The sequence below is a fragment of the Gracilinanus agilis genome, chromosome 2 (genome assembly GCF_016433145.1).
Source record: "Gracilinanus agilis isolate LMUSP501 chromosome 2, AgileGrace, whole genome shotgun sequence".
In the NCBI taxonomy this organism is placed as follows: domain Eukaryota; kingdom Metazoa; phylum Chordata; class Mammalia; order Didelphimorphia; family Didelphidae; genus Gracilinanus; species Gracilinanus agilis.
This window is the reverse complement of record NC_058131.1, coordinates 148440413-148458180: the sequence shown is the minus strand read 5'-3', so window position 1 is coordinate 148458180 and position 17768 is coordinate 148440413. Positions and strand designations below refer to the sequence as shown.

Sequence of the window (17768 nt, the reverse complement as noted above, 5' to 3'; positions counted from 1 at the left end):
GTGTATTGGCTCCAAGGCAGAAGAGTGGTAAGGGTAGGCAATGGGGGTCAAGTGACTTGCCCAGGGTCACACAGCTGGGAAGTGTCTGAGGCCAGATTTGAACCTAGGACCTTCTGTCTCTAGGCCTGGCTCTCAATCCACTGAGCTTTCTTGACAAAGATACAGGAATGTTTTGCCATTTTCTTTTCCAACTCATTTTTCTGATGAAGAAACTGAGGCAGAGTTAAGTGACTTGCTCAGGGTCACACAGCTAGTAAGTATCTGAGGCTAGATATGAATCCATATCCTCCTGACTCCTGGTGCAGCACTATACATTGTGTCACCTATCAGTCCTAATCAAGGACAGGAAGGAGGAATGCTAGGTAACTGCTGAAAAAGGTAGAGAGATGGCATTTATGTTTACTTAACCTGATAAAGACAACCAACCAATGGGAAGAAAGACAAAATCATTTTTAAAATCTATCCTTTAAAAAAATAAAACCAAACACCATTAAAAAGAAGACTGAATTTATTTGGCATCATTTGGAAAGGAGGCCTTTTATAAAGATGAATTTTCTGTATATTTAATTTTAACCATTTTGGAGAAGAATCTAAGAATTCAGGCAGGACATCCTGGGTTCAAATTTGGTCTCAGACACTTCCTAGCTGGTTGGCCTTGGACAAGTCACAGCTCCAACTGCCTACTCCTTACTTCTTTCTGTCAATACTTAGAGTTGTTTCTAAGATAAGAAGACCAAAAAAAAAAATCTAAGAATTCTATGACTTCCCTTCCTTCTTGGAGTAACCAGAAGGTAATTTGACCTTTTTCCTGATTTAGGGTCATTATGAACATCTGGTAAAAAATCAATATACTTAGAGATACTAAGGTGAGTAAGGGTGTTTTTTTCCATATGAAATAGTGCTAGACTATGCAGCTTTTAAAATCCTTTTGCCTGCTTTTTTATTTATATTTTATGTTTTCTTTTTTTATATTTTTTTCTATCTCAGTGTCAGCCATGTCTTGTTACCCATTTAATAGCATTTAGCAAAATCATTGTTCCTACCTTCATCTCCTATTTTGCTGCTTCTAATTTGCCATGGTCTGGAAAATCCTGTATATGACAATAAATGTTACTTCTATAGAAAATTTGGGAAGATTTGCTTTTAAGTCTTCTTTCAGCTTCGCAGCCCCAGGAGGTTTTATCCTTGTTTTATAGACATTGGAACCTACACTTAACCACATGGCTAATAATTATCAAAAAGCTAAATGTTATCCTGGGTTTCTCTTGACTTCATAAGAGACTCTTTCCTGGGATACAACGCTTCCTCCATTTAAGGGTTTAGGAAGGGGTTTAGATCTTTCTCACTGTGTGACCCTGGGCAAGTCACTTGACCCCCATTGCCCACCCCTTACTGCTCTTCTGCCTTGGAACCAATATACACTATTGATTCCAAGACAAAAGATAAAGGTTCAAAAAAAAGAAAAGAGTTTAAACTAAAGCAGGATTACAGATTTAGAGCTGGGAAGGATTTTAAGAGTCATCTAGTTCAATTCCCATTTTACAGGGGAGGAAATCGAGGCCCAGGAAGGCCCAATGATTTGCCCACAGTCATACAGACTAAGGCAGCTAAGTGGCTGGGTGGATAGAATCCCAGATCTGGAATCAGAAAGATCTGATTTAAAATCTGACCTTGGACACTTACTATGTAGCCCTGGACAAGTCACTCAATCCTCTTTGCCTCAGTTTTTACATCTGTCAGATGAACTGGAGAAGAAAATGACAATCCACTCCAGTATCTTTGCCAAGAAAACCCCAAATGGGGTCATGAAGAATCAACGCAAAACAACAACAGCAACACTAAGATAGTAATTGGCAGATTTAGGACTTGAAATGAGGTTCATCTATGTGACTCTAATTGTACTATTGTCTCCACTATGAATAAATAGACTGTCAGTGAGGGTGGAGAGGGTTTTCCTAATAAAACTAACAGTTTTAGAAAATGACATTACATTTTGACTTCTTACAGGGTTTTTAGGAAGGGGCAGGGCAGGTTGTTTGCCAGATTGTGTTTGAAATTTCTGGATAAACAAAGCAAAAAATCCTGATTTTTTTCCCCTTGGGGTTCTCCTAAGGGATTAGGGAAAAGAGTTTGGGATAGATTCACAGTCAAACCACTCACCTGCACCATGGCTTCATCAATGTGAAGTTCTTTGAATAAGAAGAGGTCATTTGTGCAGTTGTTAAACCTTTCAACTGCAAACCTGGCTGCTTTTTGAACCCCGGGGTCACTGGGCTTTATGACTTTGGGAAGGCCAGGTTTTTTACCTGCATAAAGGCCTAGGAGAGAAAAAAAAATGTAATCAGTCAAACACATTATTTGTAATGGAAGGGACCCTCTGCCTTTAACTGATGTCACAAGATGCTTTTTTTCCTTTCTTTTCCCCTAACTCCCCTTTTTCTTTTTCCATAATTATGCAATAGCAGGTGAGTCAGTCCAAAGGGAGATGTTCAACAACTGTCAGTAGAGATGCACTGAATTTTGGGGGGCAACTAAATCAGTCAATCATTTCCTGAGCACCCAAAGAAGCCCAGAACTTGTCTGTTCTAGTTATTGTCTCCTAGAATAGTTAGCAATTTGTCCATGCCACTCCCCACTCCAACTTCCTTTCTGCAATCACTCATAGTTACTACTTTTCCCTGCTAAGCATCTTCTAGTTATGGGAATAATCTCTGCTCTACTCAGAAATTCAGAAACGCCAAGTAGAGACTAAATTAGGCTTCCCTTGGGATCAGAGAGGGCCGTGGCTCCCGACTCCCTGACTTTAACACCAGGGAGAGCCAGTGCTTTCTCTCCTTTCACACAACCACTACCTTCATCCAGGCTGTTATTACTTTTTACCTGAGCTGTTGTGATAGCCATGTACTTGACCTCCCTGCTTCCAGCATTTCTCCTTTGTAATCCATTTGGCATGCTTTGGAACATCCAAGTGTAGGGGTACACAAGGCAGGCATTCATCATCTAGGACATACAAGGAATACTTTTACATTGATTTGGATGTAATGGGGGTAAACAAATATCTTTTCCCCTGGCTCTGCCTCCTCAGAGTTTATCTCCATGGAGTGTAAAGTATGTGTCCTAGACCGTGTGTTCAGTTAGTTCTTTGGGATGATGAAGGAAACCTTGGGTCTTCCCCACTCTCTTAATAGGAGTGTCTGGGTAGGGTGTTATATCAGACAAAAACAAACAAACAAACAAACGTTTACTTTCTGTCTTAGAATCAATATGAAGTATTGCTTTCAAGGCAGAAGAAAGATAAGGGCTGGACAATTGGGGTTAAGTGACTTAAGTGCCCAGGGTCAAAAAGCTAGGAAGTGTCTGAGGTCAGACTTGAACCTAGGGCATCCAAACTCCAAGACTGGTCTCCTATCCACTGAGCCACCTCAATGCCCTTGCTATGTCAATTTTAGAGGAGGGCTAGCTCCCTCTCTCTCCTTCCTTCCCTTTGCTGCCCCCAGCAGAAATGGTCTCTGCCAAAATGTGGCTGCTTTAAAGCAATGGGATTTGATCAGGTGAGCTTGAGCTTCTCTCTCCTTTTTCTGCTCTGTATTTCTTTTTCTGTGCATAGGTTGAGGAATGATCTTTCTAAGAGTGCAGAATTCAGTAGTTGAGGCTAGCAGCAGGCTTGTGGAGGAGATCTGGAGCTTACATCAGACATTAGTGAAGTTGGGAAGATATTTTTCTCTTCTCCTCCTCCCATGGCTCTTTGAAGTGGAGATATTTGACTAATGAGGGATACTACATTCACCAGAACATGGTGAATGGATGACATGGACACAGAGGCAATGTCCAAGAAGCAAAGAAAAGAATGAACTCAAGAGAGCTCTTGTTGGTAACTGGTAGTCGAGTAGCAGAGAAGATTAGACCTTGGGAACCAAACCGAGTAACACACTTATAAAAGATGTTCTTCCTGGAATTAGTTAGGGGGTTGAGGAGAAGCTTCATGAGATCTATGAAGACAGAAAGGACTGTAGACTTTGGTTTCCACTTAGATTGTAGTTACTGTGTTTATTTTCCTGATTCTTATTTCACTCATCAGTTTGTGAATGTCTTCTTACGTGTTTCACATAATTTCTTATAGCAATACATTCTATCAAATCATGTGCTGCATTTTATTTGGGAAATGGTTAATCAATGGGCATCTACTTTCCTATCACAAAAAAGTGCTGCTATGGAAAAAAAATTTCATTTATATAAGATTTTCCTTTTGGATTTTTGACCTCTTTGGATTAAATTCTTCTTGGTGAGATTTTTGTGTCAATAGATCTCAACTTCTTAATAAAGTTTTAACTGTTTTTAAGAACTAAAATTGCGAACATCCTTTCATTGTTTGGGAGGGAAAGGGAAAAGGAAATATTTATATAATGCCTACTTGGGTAGTGACTGTGCTAAGTGCTTCAACATTTTAAAAAATAAATATTATCTTATTTGATTCTCACAACAACCAGCCAAGGTAGGTGCTATTATTATTCCCATTTTACCACTAAGGAAACTGAGGCAAACAGAAGTTAAATGATTTGCCCAGGGTCATACATCCAGTATCTGAGGCCAGATTGAAACTCTGGAAGATGAGTTCTCCTGTCTCTATCTGCTGTATCACCTACCTACCCCTACATAATGCTAGTTATTATATATTATTATAATAACAATAATTTGTTGTTTTTATTATTATTAATGACAATAATAACCAAAGTAATAAAGTGGCAGAGAGGAGGGAGTAACCACGGTCAAGCATTTCCTTAAAAAGGAAAATGAGAGGGGGCAGCTGGGTAGCTCAGTGGAGTGAGAGTCAGGCCTAGAGACAGGAGGTCCTAGGTTCAAACCTGGCCTCAGCCACTTCCCAGCTGTGTGACCCTGGGCAAGTCACTTGACCTCCATTGCCCACCCTTACCACTCTTCCACCTATGAGACAATACACCGAAGTACAAGGGTTTAAAAATAAAAAGGAATTCTATTAAAAAAAAAAAAAAAGGAAAATGAGATCAGAAAATGTGGGCTCCTTGACCTTCTAAGTGAGTAGAAATAAGCAGAAGAGATACAAAGAACTGGTTTCAGAAAGGATGGAGAGCTTTTGGAGTAGAGGAACTAATGAGAGAGCTGGATGGTCAGAAAGCAGGAAATTGGGTGATAGGATTTAAAGCTAGAGACAGAATTCAACCTAATGCTCTCATTTCAGGGTTGAAATTGAAACCCAGGGTGGGCAGCTGGGTAGCTCAGTGGATTGATAGCCAGGCCTAGAGAGGGGAGGTCCTAGGTTCAAATCTGGCCTCAGGCATTTCTCAGCTGTGTGACTCTGGGCAAGTCACTTGACCCCCATTGCCTACCCTTACCACTCTTCTGCCTTGGAGCCAATACACAGTATTGATTGCAAGATGGAAGGTAAGGGTTAAAAAAGAAAATTAACCCAGGATCATGTATAGACAAAGCCAGAATGTTCAGCCTCAGGCTATCTGATTCACTTATTGGGTATATTATGGGCCCAGGGTTGGGGGTGGGTGGGACTAAAGAACTGCTGAAGTGCTTTCTTACATTCAGATGATGTGATTCAATCACTCCAAAGCCAATGCTCATTTCATCACAGAGAGAAATTAGTTCAGAGATCTTGTTTTGCATTTTAGAAATAGAAGATACCTTGATATTCTACCTCTTCCTCACCTAAAGATTTCCAAGGAGGGGAAGTTTCTACCGATCCTTTCCACTTTGGGATGATTCTAGTTGTTAAGAAAAAATTTGAACATCAAGCCTAAATTCCTTCCTGCAAGCTGCATCAGTTTTTGCTCCTTAGTTCAAGAACAGAATACCTCTTCCCTGTGAGTATTCTTCAAGTACTTGAAGACAGCTGGGATATGCTGCCTCTCTCTTTCCCACTCCCTAACTTCTCATCTCTGGGCTAAAACATTCTTAGTCTCTTCAAGGCTCTTAATCCTGTCTTCTTAACTAGATATTAAACCTACTGTGCAGAAAATGGAGAGTTTGGACAAACCTGAGATCCAAAGCAGGCCCTCCCTACCCTCAATGTAGATTTTAGAATTTTTAGCATATGCACATGAAGATATTTCAACATTGGTAAAACACAAGAAGAGGAATTTGGGGTTTAATGGTTGCTGTAGTCTTATCAACATCTATAGAAAAGGGGAAAAATGTCTCAGCCCTTCACCCCCAAAACACTTACCCTGAAATACATGCCTTTTAATACCAATGTGTGCTTTCAGTCAGCCAAGAGATGCATTAAATTCACAAAGGAAGGCACCCAATTTTGAAGGTGGGGGAAACAGAGGGTCTTCCTTCGAGAAAATTTCTCTAAATACTGCCTGTGGTGTGAGTGGAAAGCCCCTATTTCGAAGTCATATCACTTGCTTATGAAACCATTCATTTGAAAGGAAATGGTGACGCAACAAGACTCCAACTGGCAGAATCCCCTTCCACTCAGGCCACTTTTCTAACCACCTCCTCCATCGCCAGACACATTTGAGAACTGGTAACTTCCCTGAAGACAATGACATCTTTCTCTTTTCTCATATTTTTTTTTGCTTCTCACATTTATGTGTAGAGGTGAGAGAAGAAAGTATATAATTGTATATTGTGCCAAGGAAAATCTTTCTCATTTTGATAGTTCAGATTTGGAAGGGACTTTAGAGGTCATCATCTAGTACTACCTATACATGATCAGAAATGTCCTCCCATATATTCAACGTGCCTGGGGAGTCTAGGAAGATGAAAGTGCCATTAATGGAACTAGGAAAATTGGGAGGAAAGACATATAAGGAAGAAAGACACTAAGTTTGGTTTTAAATCATTATATTTGAAATTCTGGAAGAATACTTCAAGATGAAGAAGTTGCAGGAAGATGATTTAGAGTCCAAAGATTCAAAACCTAGCTTTATTATGTGTGTGAGCTTGGGCTTCCATTCTCTGTGCCCCTTATTTTTTTCCTTATCTGTAAAAGGAGTTGGATTGATTGTTTTCTTCTGACCCTTTTACCTCTCAATCCTATAAGAAGACAATCCCTGCTTTGATGGTGGATTTTGCAACTTTCTAGAATGTAATTTAAAATATTTCTTAAGTATTTGCTATTTGCAGGGTGCAAATAGCATATTTGCTCATATTATGCTAGGAGAAATAAAAATGGAATTATATGGAAAACAATTGAAGCAAACTCATATCTGTTGTTTTAAGTGTGTTGATGAGGGTAGATATGGAGAAATGGATAAGAGAGCAAATATTTAGTTCATTACCATTTCCTAAGCAGGTTTAGGAGATATTAGGAGACCAAAAGAGCTTAGAATCTTTCAGTCAATAAACTCTTGATCTTTGTCAAGCAGAGACCTACAGCAGTCAAGGGCACCACTGGTTTAAGATATAAAACTATTTGCAGGGGGCAGCTGGGTAGCTCAGTGGATTGAGAGCCAAACCTAGTGACGGGAGGTCCTAGGTTCAAATCTGACCTCATACACTTCCCAGCTATGTGACCCTGGGCAAGTCACTTGACCCCCATTGCCTACCTTTACCACTCTTCCACCTATGAGCCAATATACAGTATTGACTCCAAGACGGAAGGTAAAGGTTTAAAAAAAAACAAAACTATTTGCAATATCTTATGTAAGAGGTTGGATTATTATGTGCAGTGCCTCCTCATAAAACATTGAGAAGATGTCAAAGGAAAAATAAGTTTACAGAGTTTGGTGAAAGACCAAACCCAAGTCAAATCATTATGAGGATTATTAGGAGTTGAAACTAGAAGACAAATTAATGAATAATGTAAAAAATGCTCATCTTGCTTTTCTCCATCACTGCTAGAAAAGCTACATTTGTACTGTCATAAGCCTGATGTGCTTAATAAGGAAGTAAAACTAAAACTAAAGAAAACAAAAGATGAATAGTTGTACTAAATCAAGGATACAGAGTGAAGTTCTAAGCTAGAGGAAACAATTTTGAGAATGGATCTGGTCTTAAGATATCTGAGAAACAAGGGGATGCTCTGTGCTTGGGGAAAAAAATCTTAGACCCTATTTATTACCAACCAACCAACCAACCAACCAACCAACCAATCAAATGAATAAATAAATGAGAAAAAATATAATTACCTGCTGATTCATATACCTACTTTCTCATCTCTAAAAATTCTCAATTTTGGTGATTAAATCTAAAAATGGATAGGGCAGAGTTAATCCCATCTTCACAGATGCTTGTTAGATTCCAAATTCTTATGTACTGTTGGAGTGATAGCTCATAGAACTCATCCATTAGACAGACACTGGCAATGGACAATGGGATAGGCCCAGAACTGAATATAAGGGGAAAGGTAAAAATGGTGTGCTTTTAGAAAATGTACAGTGCTTTTAATATTCCCAAGCTTTCTCCTGAAACAAAAAGATCCACATTGTTAACAAAGATATGGAGATGGGAAATGGTATGTCAAGTTTGGAGAGCAACTAGGAGGCTATTTTAGTTGGAATACAATATAGGAAGGGTGTAACATAAACTAAGTTAGGGAAGATGGAATAGAGCCAGATTATGAAGATTTTTCTTGCTGTCAGAGGTTCTGGGCTTGAATCCTAGCTCTTTACTTACTACATCTGTGACCTGGAGAAAGTTACTTTCCTTTTGAGTCTCTGTTTCTTCATCTGTTACTAGATGAACTCCAGGGTTACTTCTAGTTCTAAACCCATGCTTGCTCTTCAGTGGCATGTTGAGGATGTTTTATTTTACTCTAGAGGCAATAGAGAACCACTGAAGATTTTTGAGCAGGGAATGAATAGGAGAAATACTTTGGAGGCAAAGTCGCTTAAGACTTGACAACTGACTGGACATAGGGGTGGGTCAGGGAGGAACAGGAATGTTTCCCTCAAGGAAGACACTGAGGAAATGAACTTGAGTGATTGGGATGATGGTACAGTTTAAAATGTAATTTCTTTTTTTTTTTTGTCTGCCATATCACAAGCTTGACTTGTGAAACTTGTCTACTAAAAAAGCCAGATCTTTTTTATGTGAATTACCACCTCATTAGGCCTCCCTAGTTGATTTAAAAAAATCCCTAAATAGTCTACTTCCAATTCATTCTCAAGTTTTATCTTACTAAATGCAAAGAACTCTTCTAAATATCTTTGCATTCTGGCTCCATCATGTTGTATATTAACTCTCTTCACCAGTCAGTAAGTTTTTTTTTTTATTTATTTTTAAACCCTTGTACTTCAGTGTATTGTCTCATAGGTGGAAGATTGGTAAGGGTGGGCAATGGAGGTCAAGTGACTTGCCCAGGGTCACACAGCTGGGAAGTGGCTGAGGCCAGGTTTGAACCTAGGACCTCCTGTCTCTAGGCCTGTGTCAGTAAGTTTTTATGAAGTATTTACTATTATTTCAGGCACTGTGGTAAGAGATGGGGATATAAGGGAGAAAAAACAGTGTCTCTGCCTTCAAGCAGCTTACATATTAATGAGGGAGACAACATGTAAATGATTATGTAGGTACAATACGTATATACATATACATATTTGCATTGTTTATGCTTTCCTTTGATCCATTAAATCCCTACTGTGGACAGTCTGTACTTGTAAAGTGCTTACTATGTGTCAGGTACCATCCTAAGAGCTAGGGATGCACCCATGTCTCCATAAAAAAAAAAATAAAGCTTACTTAACACAGTCCCTTCCATCAAGCCACTTATATTGAAGATAGCATAAAAATACTTAGCTATACCTTGAACTTTCATTCTTTCTACCAACTCTTTCTTTCCATACATTCTTCGAATATTTCCAAGTCTCCTTTATCCTTTAAAAACTGTCACTAGACTCTATCTTCCACAAAGGTATCATTTTATAATCTAATCACTGAGTTGGAACCACTTTCTTCAAAGCCATCAAAGATGTCTTATTGCTAAACCTTATGGTCTTTTACCAGTCCTCTTCTTCCTCAAACTGTCTGCTACATTTGACACTGTTGACCTATCCTATCCTACCTGGGTTTTTGCAATATTTATGCTCTTTAGAGCAGTGATTCCCAAAGTGGGCACTACCACCCCCTGGTGGGTGCTGCAGTGATCCAGGGAGGTGGTGATGGCCACAGGTGCATTTATCTTTCCTATTAATTGCTATTAAAATTTTAAAAAATTAATTTCCAGGGGGCTAAGTAATATTTTTTCTGGAAAGGGAGCAGTAGGCCAAAAAAGTTTGGGAACCACTGCTCTAGAGCGTTTCTATCTGTCATTTTTATCCCCTTTCCCATCATATCTATCATGCTTCTTAAGCATAGGAGTACTTTCAAGTCTCTGTTGTGAGTCCTTGGGTCTTCTATGTCTACATGCTTTCTTTGATAACTCATCAATTCCAATGGGTTTAGTTATTTTTTCGAAAAAGATGACTTACAGATCTATATATCTGGCACCAGTCTCCACCCTCAGTCCTAAGACTACTGAACATTTCAAACTCAATGAGTTCTCTCTACAACAGAACTCATTATCTTCTCCACCATCCCAAACATACTTCTCTTTCAGTGGTGCCCCATTACTATTTGAAACAAAAACCCTCATCTTCAGCCTTACAATCAATACTGAGTATTGTTTCCAAGGCAGAAGAGGAGGAAGGGTAGGCAATGGGAGTTAAGGGACTTTCCCAGGGTCATCTAGCTAGGAAGTGGCTGAAGTCAAATTTGAACCTAGGATTTCCCATCTCTAGACCTGGCTCTTAATCCACAGAGCCATCTACTGTCTCCAATCTAGTATTTTTTTGCCAAGAAAACCCCAAATGGAGTCATGAAGAGTTGGGCATGACTGAAAACAACTGAACAACAACAGAGAGATCTCATTGAAGATGTCCCATTACTGTTAAGGGCACCATTCTCTTTCTAGTTACCCAAATTTACAACCTCGGTGCCATCTTCTACTTATCACTCTCTCTCAACTCACATATCAACTTAGTGGCCAATTCTTGAAGTTTCTACCTCTACAAAATCTTTTACCTTGAATCCTTATCTTTATTCACTCAACTATCACCTTAGTTCAGGTTTTTATAACATCTTGCCAAGCTATCATATTGGCCTCCAAATTAGTCTCTATTTCTCATGTGTCTAATCCATCTTCTACACAGCCACTAAGGTGATTTCCCTTAAATACAGACATGACTATGATAGGTTTGCTGCTCAATAAATGTCATTGAATCTCTTCTGTCTGGAGTATAAAATGTAAATCCTTATTTGGCATCATTATTTATCATTCATCTTGCATCACCTCTTTGTTCTTCACACACAATGATCTGTGTCTTATTTCCATGTTTTTGCATAGATGTCCCCAGTGTCTGGAATGCACTGCCTCCTCACCTTTAACTGTAAAGAGAATTCCTTTTTTCCTTCAAGATTCATTTTAAGCACCACTTTCAACATTAAACCTTTCTTGACCTTTAAATAGTATCCTCCTTCTCTATATACAAACACGTTGTCTTCCTGATAGAAAGTAAATTCTTGACTTGTTGCTTGTATTTGAACCTCCCCACCTAGTCAGTGCCAGCATGATAGCAGACCTTTAATAAATACTTATTGGTTGACTATATAAATATATGCAGGTATATTTATATAACCACAACTATCTGAATGAGTCAGGAAAGTGTTGAGAAAGCAAGCACTGTGTTTTTTACAGCAGATTCTCAAACTTCACCAGTGTTAGACCCATGGCTGTTTATCAATGCAACTGGTGATATTTTGGGGGGAGAGTCTCAGTATTTTTATCTATAAAATGATAGGGTTGCAGGAGATGATTTCTAAAGTGCCTCCAGCATCAGCATTTTATACATTGTCAAAAAAAAAAGTATTTGTAGTAAGCCTGGCATAAACAGGATGGCAGTTTATTTCACATCCAGCCACAACTGAGATATATTTGTTATCTGGAAATTATCACTATGCTTTGGTAGTCAGCTCATGTGATTGATCTTTTGATCTAAAACGTTTGTATGGAATCGAGATATCCCAATATTGTTGGCAGTTTTGCAAGTTAAATATGAGTTCTGATAATTCCTACTAAGTTGGAAAGATTTTCAGCATGGGCCCAGGATTTCTTATTCTGGGACCCTAAACTGAGAGGAGCTGATTACAGGTTGGTTGTGTGGTGTGTGTGTGTGTGTGTGTGTGTGTGTGTGTATAGCCACAGCAGCTGTTAAACACCATGGATCAAACTACAGTGGTTCCATGATTCTTGTTAGTGTACACATTGCCCATGCTGATGAAGTTTTACTCCTTAGAGTAGTCAATAAGAAAAGTTTGACAAAGCTGAGTTTGCTTTGGCCAACTACCCTTCCCATAGTATTGATTTCTATTGTTTGTTAATTAAAAATAGAAGTTTTCACTTCTTAGTTTTGGTTTACTAGGCCCTCTTGACTTAGCTAAACAAAACCTTTGTTTCCTGGCTCAACTTCTCTTCAAGTTTTCTAAGTTTTTTTTTTTAACCTTTCCCTTCTGCCAAAGAATCAATACTAAGTATACTATGAATCAGTATTAATTGTTCCAAGGTAGAAGAGTGGTAAAGACTAGGCAATTGGGGTTAAGTGACCTGTCCAGAGTCACACAGCTAGGAAAGTGTCAGAAACCAGATTTGAAGTTTTCTATGGTCTTCACACAATCACTATTCTCTTAGCCTTTACCACTAGCAAGCATTACCTTTCTCATTCTTTAGCACCAGAAGGATCTTAAGCCCAACCCCATAGCTACTTGTTTTTTTTGAGAGAGATAATTATTATCTGCTTCATAAGGGAGAAAGAAGGGCTACTGAAAAGAGAACATGGGATGGGTAGGTTAAAGGGCTCCAGAAATTAGACTTGGAAACACAGAATAAATGTTTGGAAGTGTCAACTGTGTTTTGGAAACCCCAAGTTTGCCCCTTGTCCTTTAAGAACTTGCTTTGTGGGAAGTCCCTGACTGACCTGACTGACTCTACCTCTGGACCCAACAATAGACTTTGAGGTACTCAATGATCCGAGTTTAGATAATATTAGTGTACAATCAAGTCTTAGTTACCCATTTTTGTTTTATAAGTTTACCACCATTAATCAGAGACCACTCCCTGCCCCTGGCTGGAAAGACCTTTTTGTAGCTAGTGTAAAGCATCAGCCTCTTCCTGTCAGTCAAACCCTGGGCTTCTCCTTTCCTTTTCCAATGTATCCATTGTAGAGCTAATTAATCATATTTTCCTGGCCCTTTGTTCCCCTAAAAGGTATGTAAGATCCCCAAGTTCTGTTACTCTTTGGAGCATCATCTTTGGCGGTGCATTCTCTCAGAGACACTGTTCCCAGAGTTCCAGAATTTTGGTTCTGTGTGATATTTAGCACTTGACACTATGTGGTGGCCTAATATTAAGAACTTGTCTCTTATCCTGATTAAAGGTTTGGGTTTTGTGAGTACTTTAGTGGTTTTATATTTTTCCAAGTCAATAAGTGGTGGTATAAAACAAACAAAACACCACACATTATACATACATATACATCCCTTCATCTATCTGTCAATCCATCTTTATATTGTTGGTTGTTGCCCTTCATACTCAGAGGCCCAAAAGGATACCACTGGTGATGTCTTTTGATTTGCGCACACATTGGATTTACATGAGGCTGTTACACAAAGTCATCAGCCTCACTCTCTCTTCAGAGTCATCTAAGTCCAGTCATAGGACAAATGCCAGGATGACTGATGATGGCTGAGGATGCAGTGGATGACCTTGGGGTTTTCAATGTATGATCAATCAAGCTCTAAGCTGTCCACAGTGCTGGCTTTTGCCACATTCCTGGTGACATACATATGTGTTTGTTGGAGGAGGAAATCAGAGGGTGGAAGAGTATAGAAGGACCCTGTAAAGGACTAGAGAAGATCACAATATCATAGGGTAGAGTGGGAGAGGTTACCAGAGGGAAATGTTTCTGATTCACAGTTTTCTAAGGGAGTTCTGAAAAGTTTAGAGCAGTGATGGGCAAACTTTTCAAAGAGGGGGCCAAAGAAAGGAAATGCTCATCTGTCAGTCTGTTTCTAAGGCAACTTTTTTGAAGTTTCATTGTATTGTATCTTACTCATTGTATTCATCAGATTAGGAACAATGTCCCACTGTTGGATAGAACATTTCAGGTAGCTGCATCTGGCCCATGGACTGTAGTTTGTCCATCACTGGTTTAGAGAACCCAGACAGGTAATGATCAGTTCTGATATTAAATGCCAGAGATAACTCATAGTTAAAAATCTATAGGGACAACAATAATCAAACCAAATTAGAACTTAACTTTAAAGTTTGTGAATCAGAGACCAAATAGCTCTTTTATCAGCAAACCAGAGAGAAAGAAATCAAAAAATATATACTGTCTCTACCTTCCCCACAAAAGTTTTGAGCTCAATGGGAGAGTTGCAAGATGCCTTTGAATGATTTAGATTTGGATTTTCAAAGTTGTGGGTCACTTTTTGAGATTTCCACGGCGGTCATTGTGGCAACAGAAGGACCATTATTTAAACCAAACTGACTAGGACCCTCCCTCAAAAAAATTGAAGGCTCCCTAATAGTTGAGAAAGGACAAATGTTTGAGTCTTTTAAAACAAAAGAGATGAAGAAAATTTAATTTGTGTAATTTTCTGTTCAAAGATTCAGGGAAAGAATAGGACAATCCATGTATTCAAAGTTTAAGCTATAAATGGTCTGGCTTCAGTGTACTGTGAGATACCTAGGTGGTATTAACTAATATCATCCTACTCTTTCATAGCAGATGAAACCTGAAGGATTCCTGATTTCTTGACAAAATAAATTAAACAGAGTAGAAAGAGTGCAGGATTAGAATTGGGATACCAGTGCTATGATGATTAATAGCTGTTATTATTATTATACTACCTTATATTTTAACAAAGGTTTTCTATCCATTTTCTCAATGAATTCTCTCAACAAAGTTGTCAGGTACAGACAATCACCCCTATTTTGTAGATGGAAAAAGTCAAACTAAGAAACAAAAAATTCCGTGGCCTAGAGAGGTTAAACAACTCATCCAAGGTTACACCGCTAGCAAATAACAAAATTAAGATCTGAATTCAAATATTTTGGTTCTATACCCATGGTTCTCAACTCTAATTTCTAGGTCAGTGATGGCAAATCTTTTAGAGACAGAGTGCCAGGGCCAGCTCCCCTAGACCCCCCCACTTCATGATGTGCTCCTCCCCTGCGTTGAGTGCTGGGTGTGCCCCACCCCCCCCCTTTACCCCACACAACAGAGGGAGGAAGCACTCTCATTGTATTGCTGGGCAGAGGGGCGGGGGGATATGAAAAAGTGTCATCAGGTATGGTGGAGGGGAAGGGAGCAGCTCTGCCCAAGTCCCTCTGCCTTTCTAGTAATGAACTCTGGGGGCAGGGAGGGAGGGTGGCCAAGTGCTCACAGAGAGCTCTCTGCATGCCATCTTTGACACCTGTGCCATAGTTTCACCAACATTGATCTAGAACATGCCATCTACCTTGACAATTCTTTCATATAAAATTACAACAACCATAAATTCTTAGAAGCTAGTGAATAAGCAAGGGTGTTTAGGTGGCACTGTGGATAGAGTGCCATTCCTGGAATCAAGAGGATCTGAGTTCAAATTTCACCTCAGACACCAGCCATTTGACCCTGGACAAGTCACTTAACAGTTTTAGATTCAGTTTCTTCATTTGTAAAATAAATGAATTGGAGAAGGAAACAGCAAATTCCTCCAGTATATCTGCCAAGAAAATCCTGTATGGGGTCATGAAGAGTTGGACTTGACTAAGAGAGTAAATAATTACAAAGGTTGAATAAATGTGAATAGTAGGAAAAAAGAAAAATTCAGAAGAGACAAAGTGATTATATTTAGACTGGATTGTGTCCATAATAAAGAATTCCTATGACCAAATTATCTGACTCTAGATAACTGTCCTGAAATAACCGTTCTGACAGGAAGTGGTGGTGAGGAGGTTTATGGCCACTCATTCTCCCCTCTTATCGCAAGGGTCTATGATTCATTTGTGGAAGGGACTGAAGGACCTCTTCTTTCTCCTTACAACAAATACCAGCCCCCAATGTGGTTTTAATGATGATTGACTCTGAGTCACAAAGTTGTTGCTATAGCTCTAGTTTCTAGGAAGCCTTTCAAATTTGCCTCTGCTTTAAGTTCAGACACAATAGAAGCTAATATATTTCTTGTTGGGGGGGTGAGGAGGTGGAAGCTCAAATTTATGCTAAATGGCAGGTAGCACAGGGAGTGAAAAGGGCAAAGACCCAACGCTATGAACTAACTAAGAGATGGGGCTAAAGTTGGATTTAGTCTCCTATCACTGATGTGTGAGCTTTAAGGCAAAGTTTAATTCTTTGTACCTTAGTTCCCTTACCTCTAAAAGGCAGGCCATTTAGCTAGTCAATGAACTTTATTAAATACTTATTTGTATCACAGACAGTGCTATTTACTGGGGTTAAAAAGAAAGGCAAAATATTCCTTTTTCTCAAGGAACTTAGAGTCTATTGGGGGAGACAACATGAAAACTATGTACAAAGAGACAAAGAGACAGACACATATTGATAAATATATGTGTGTATGTGTGTATCTGTCTATATACATAGATACATACATATACATACATATACATATATATCTATATACATATATACATATAGATACATACATATACAGATTTATCTATTATCTATCCATCTATATATATCCATCTATCCATCTATCCATCTATTCTTCTACCCATCTCTTTCTGTGTCTGTCTCTGCCTCTCTTTTCCAAAGGGCTCACCATATTGCTACTGGACTACATTCAGATGTGGAATAATCATTTTCCCCTTCCTTGCAGTTCAAGAGTCCCCAGTTGAAGTAATTCACTAACTTTAGTTCCCCAGAAGAAACAACAGATGTATGCTACCACAATGACTCCCCATGCTATTTTAAATTGCCATTAAAGTGAATGCTCATTTACAATGATTTGTGTTCAAGTCCATATGTGTATGGTTTGGTATTGAAAGAAGTTAAGTTAATCCAAAAGGGAGATATTTTTAGGAGATGATTAGAGAGATTTTTTGTAATACACACAGTCTGAGACTTTAGTACTCTAGCCTGGTCTAGAATCTTGAGACAGAATCAACCAGAAATGAGCCAGTAGCAATGAGAGGTTGATAAATTTATGTAGGTAATTTTCTGATTAGAGTATGGAAGGTAGCTGGTTCTAGTCTCTTCTCTGTAACTTTGTGTGACCTTGGGCAAATGACCTTGTCTGTCTCAGTGTCAGTTTTCTCATCTGTAAAAATAATTGGGTTTGACTCAGGGACCTCAAAGGACCATCATTTCTATGTGTCCAGATTTCTGGATATCTGTATCCTTTGTAGTTTCCTAAATGGAAATAGTCTCTTAGCTACCCTTTTAAATACTCTTTTTCTTGGATAAACCATGGCGGTGGTGGCCAGGAAACCATCAGATATAAAAATAGTTCACTCAAAGGGTCTGAACAACAATTTCTGTTTTGATAGCACAAGGGTAGGAAGAACAATCAACATTTCTGAGAGAGCTGAACATCTCTAAGGAAACACGAAATATAATCTTGTGACCTCCAAGTATCAGGTGATTTCCTTGCTGACCCCATCTGTATGATACAGAAGAAAAGCCTATATGAACACAGGCTTTCAAGCTCCCCCTCTTACAAAATTTCTAAAAACATGGTCTACTTTCAAGCATGTTCAGAGAAACAGCCTTTTTTTGAAGCCCCTTCACCTCAAAAGG

At 38.9% G+C, this 17768-nt stretch overlaps 1 protein-coding gene across 1 annotated transcript in view; it reads right to left on the bottom strand.

The window, feature by feature from the left end:
- CST7 (cystatin F) overlaps positions 1-17768 on the bottom strand; it is a 31264-nt gene that overhangs the window by 11469 nt on the left and 2027 nt on the right. The window contains exons 2-3 of the mRNA XM_044659502.1: positions 2881-3000; positions 2161-2318 (exon numbers count right to left, since the gene is read on the bottom strand). Coding sequence (XP_044515437.1) covers positions 2161-2318; positions 2881-3000 — 278 coding nt within the window. The remainder of the gene's footprint in view (positions 1-2160; positions 2319-2880; positions 3001-17768) is intronic.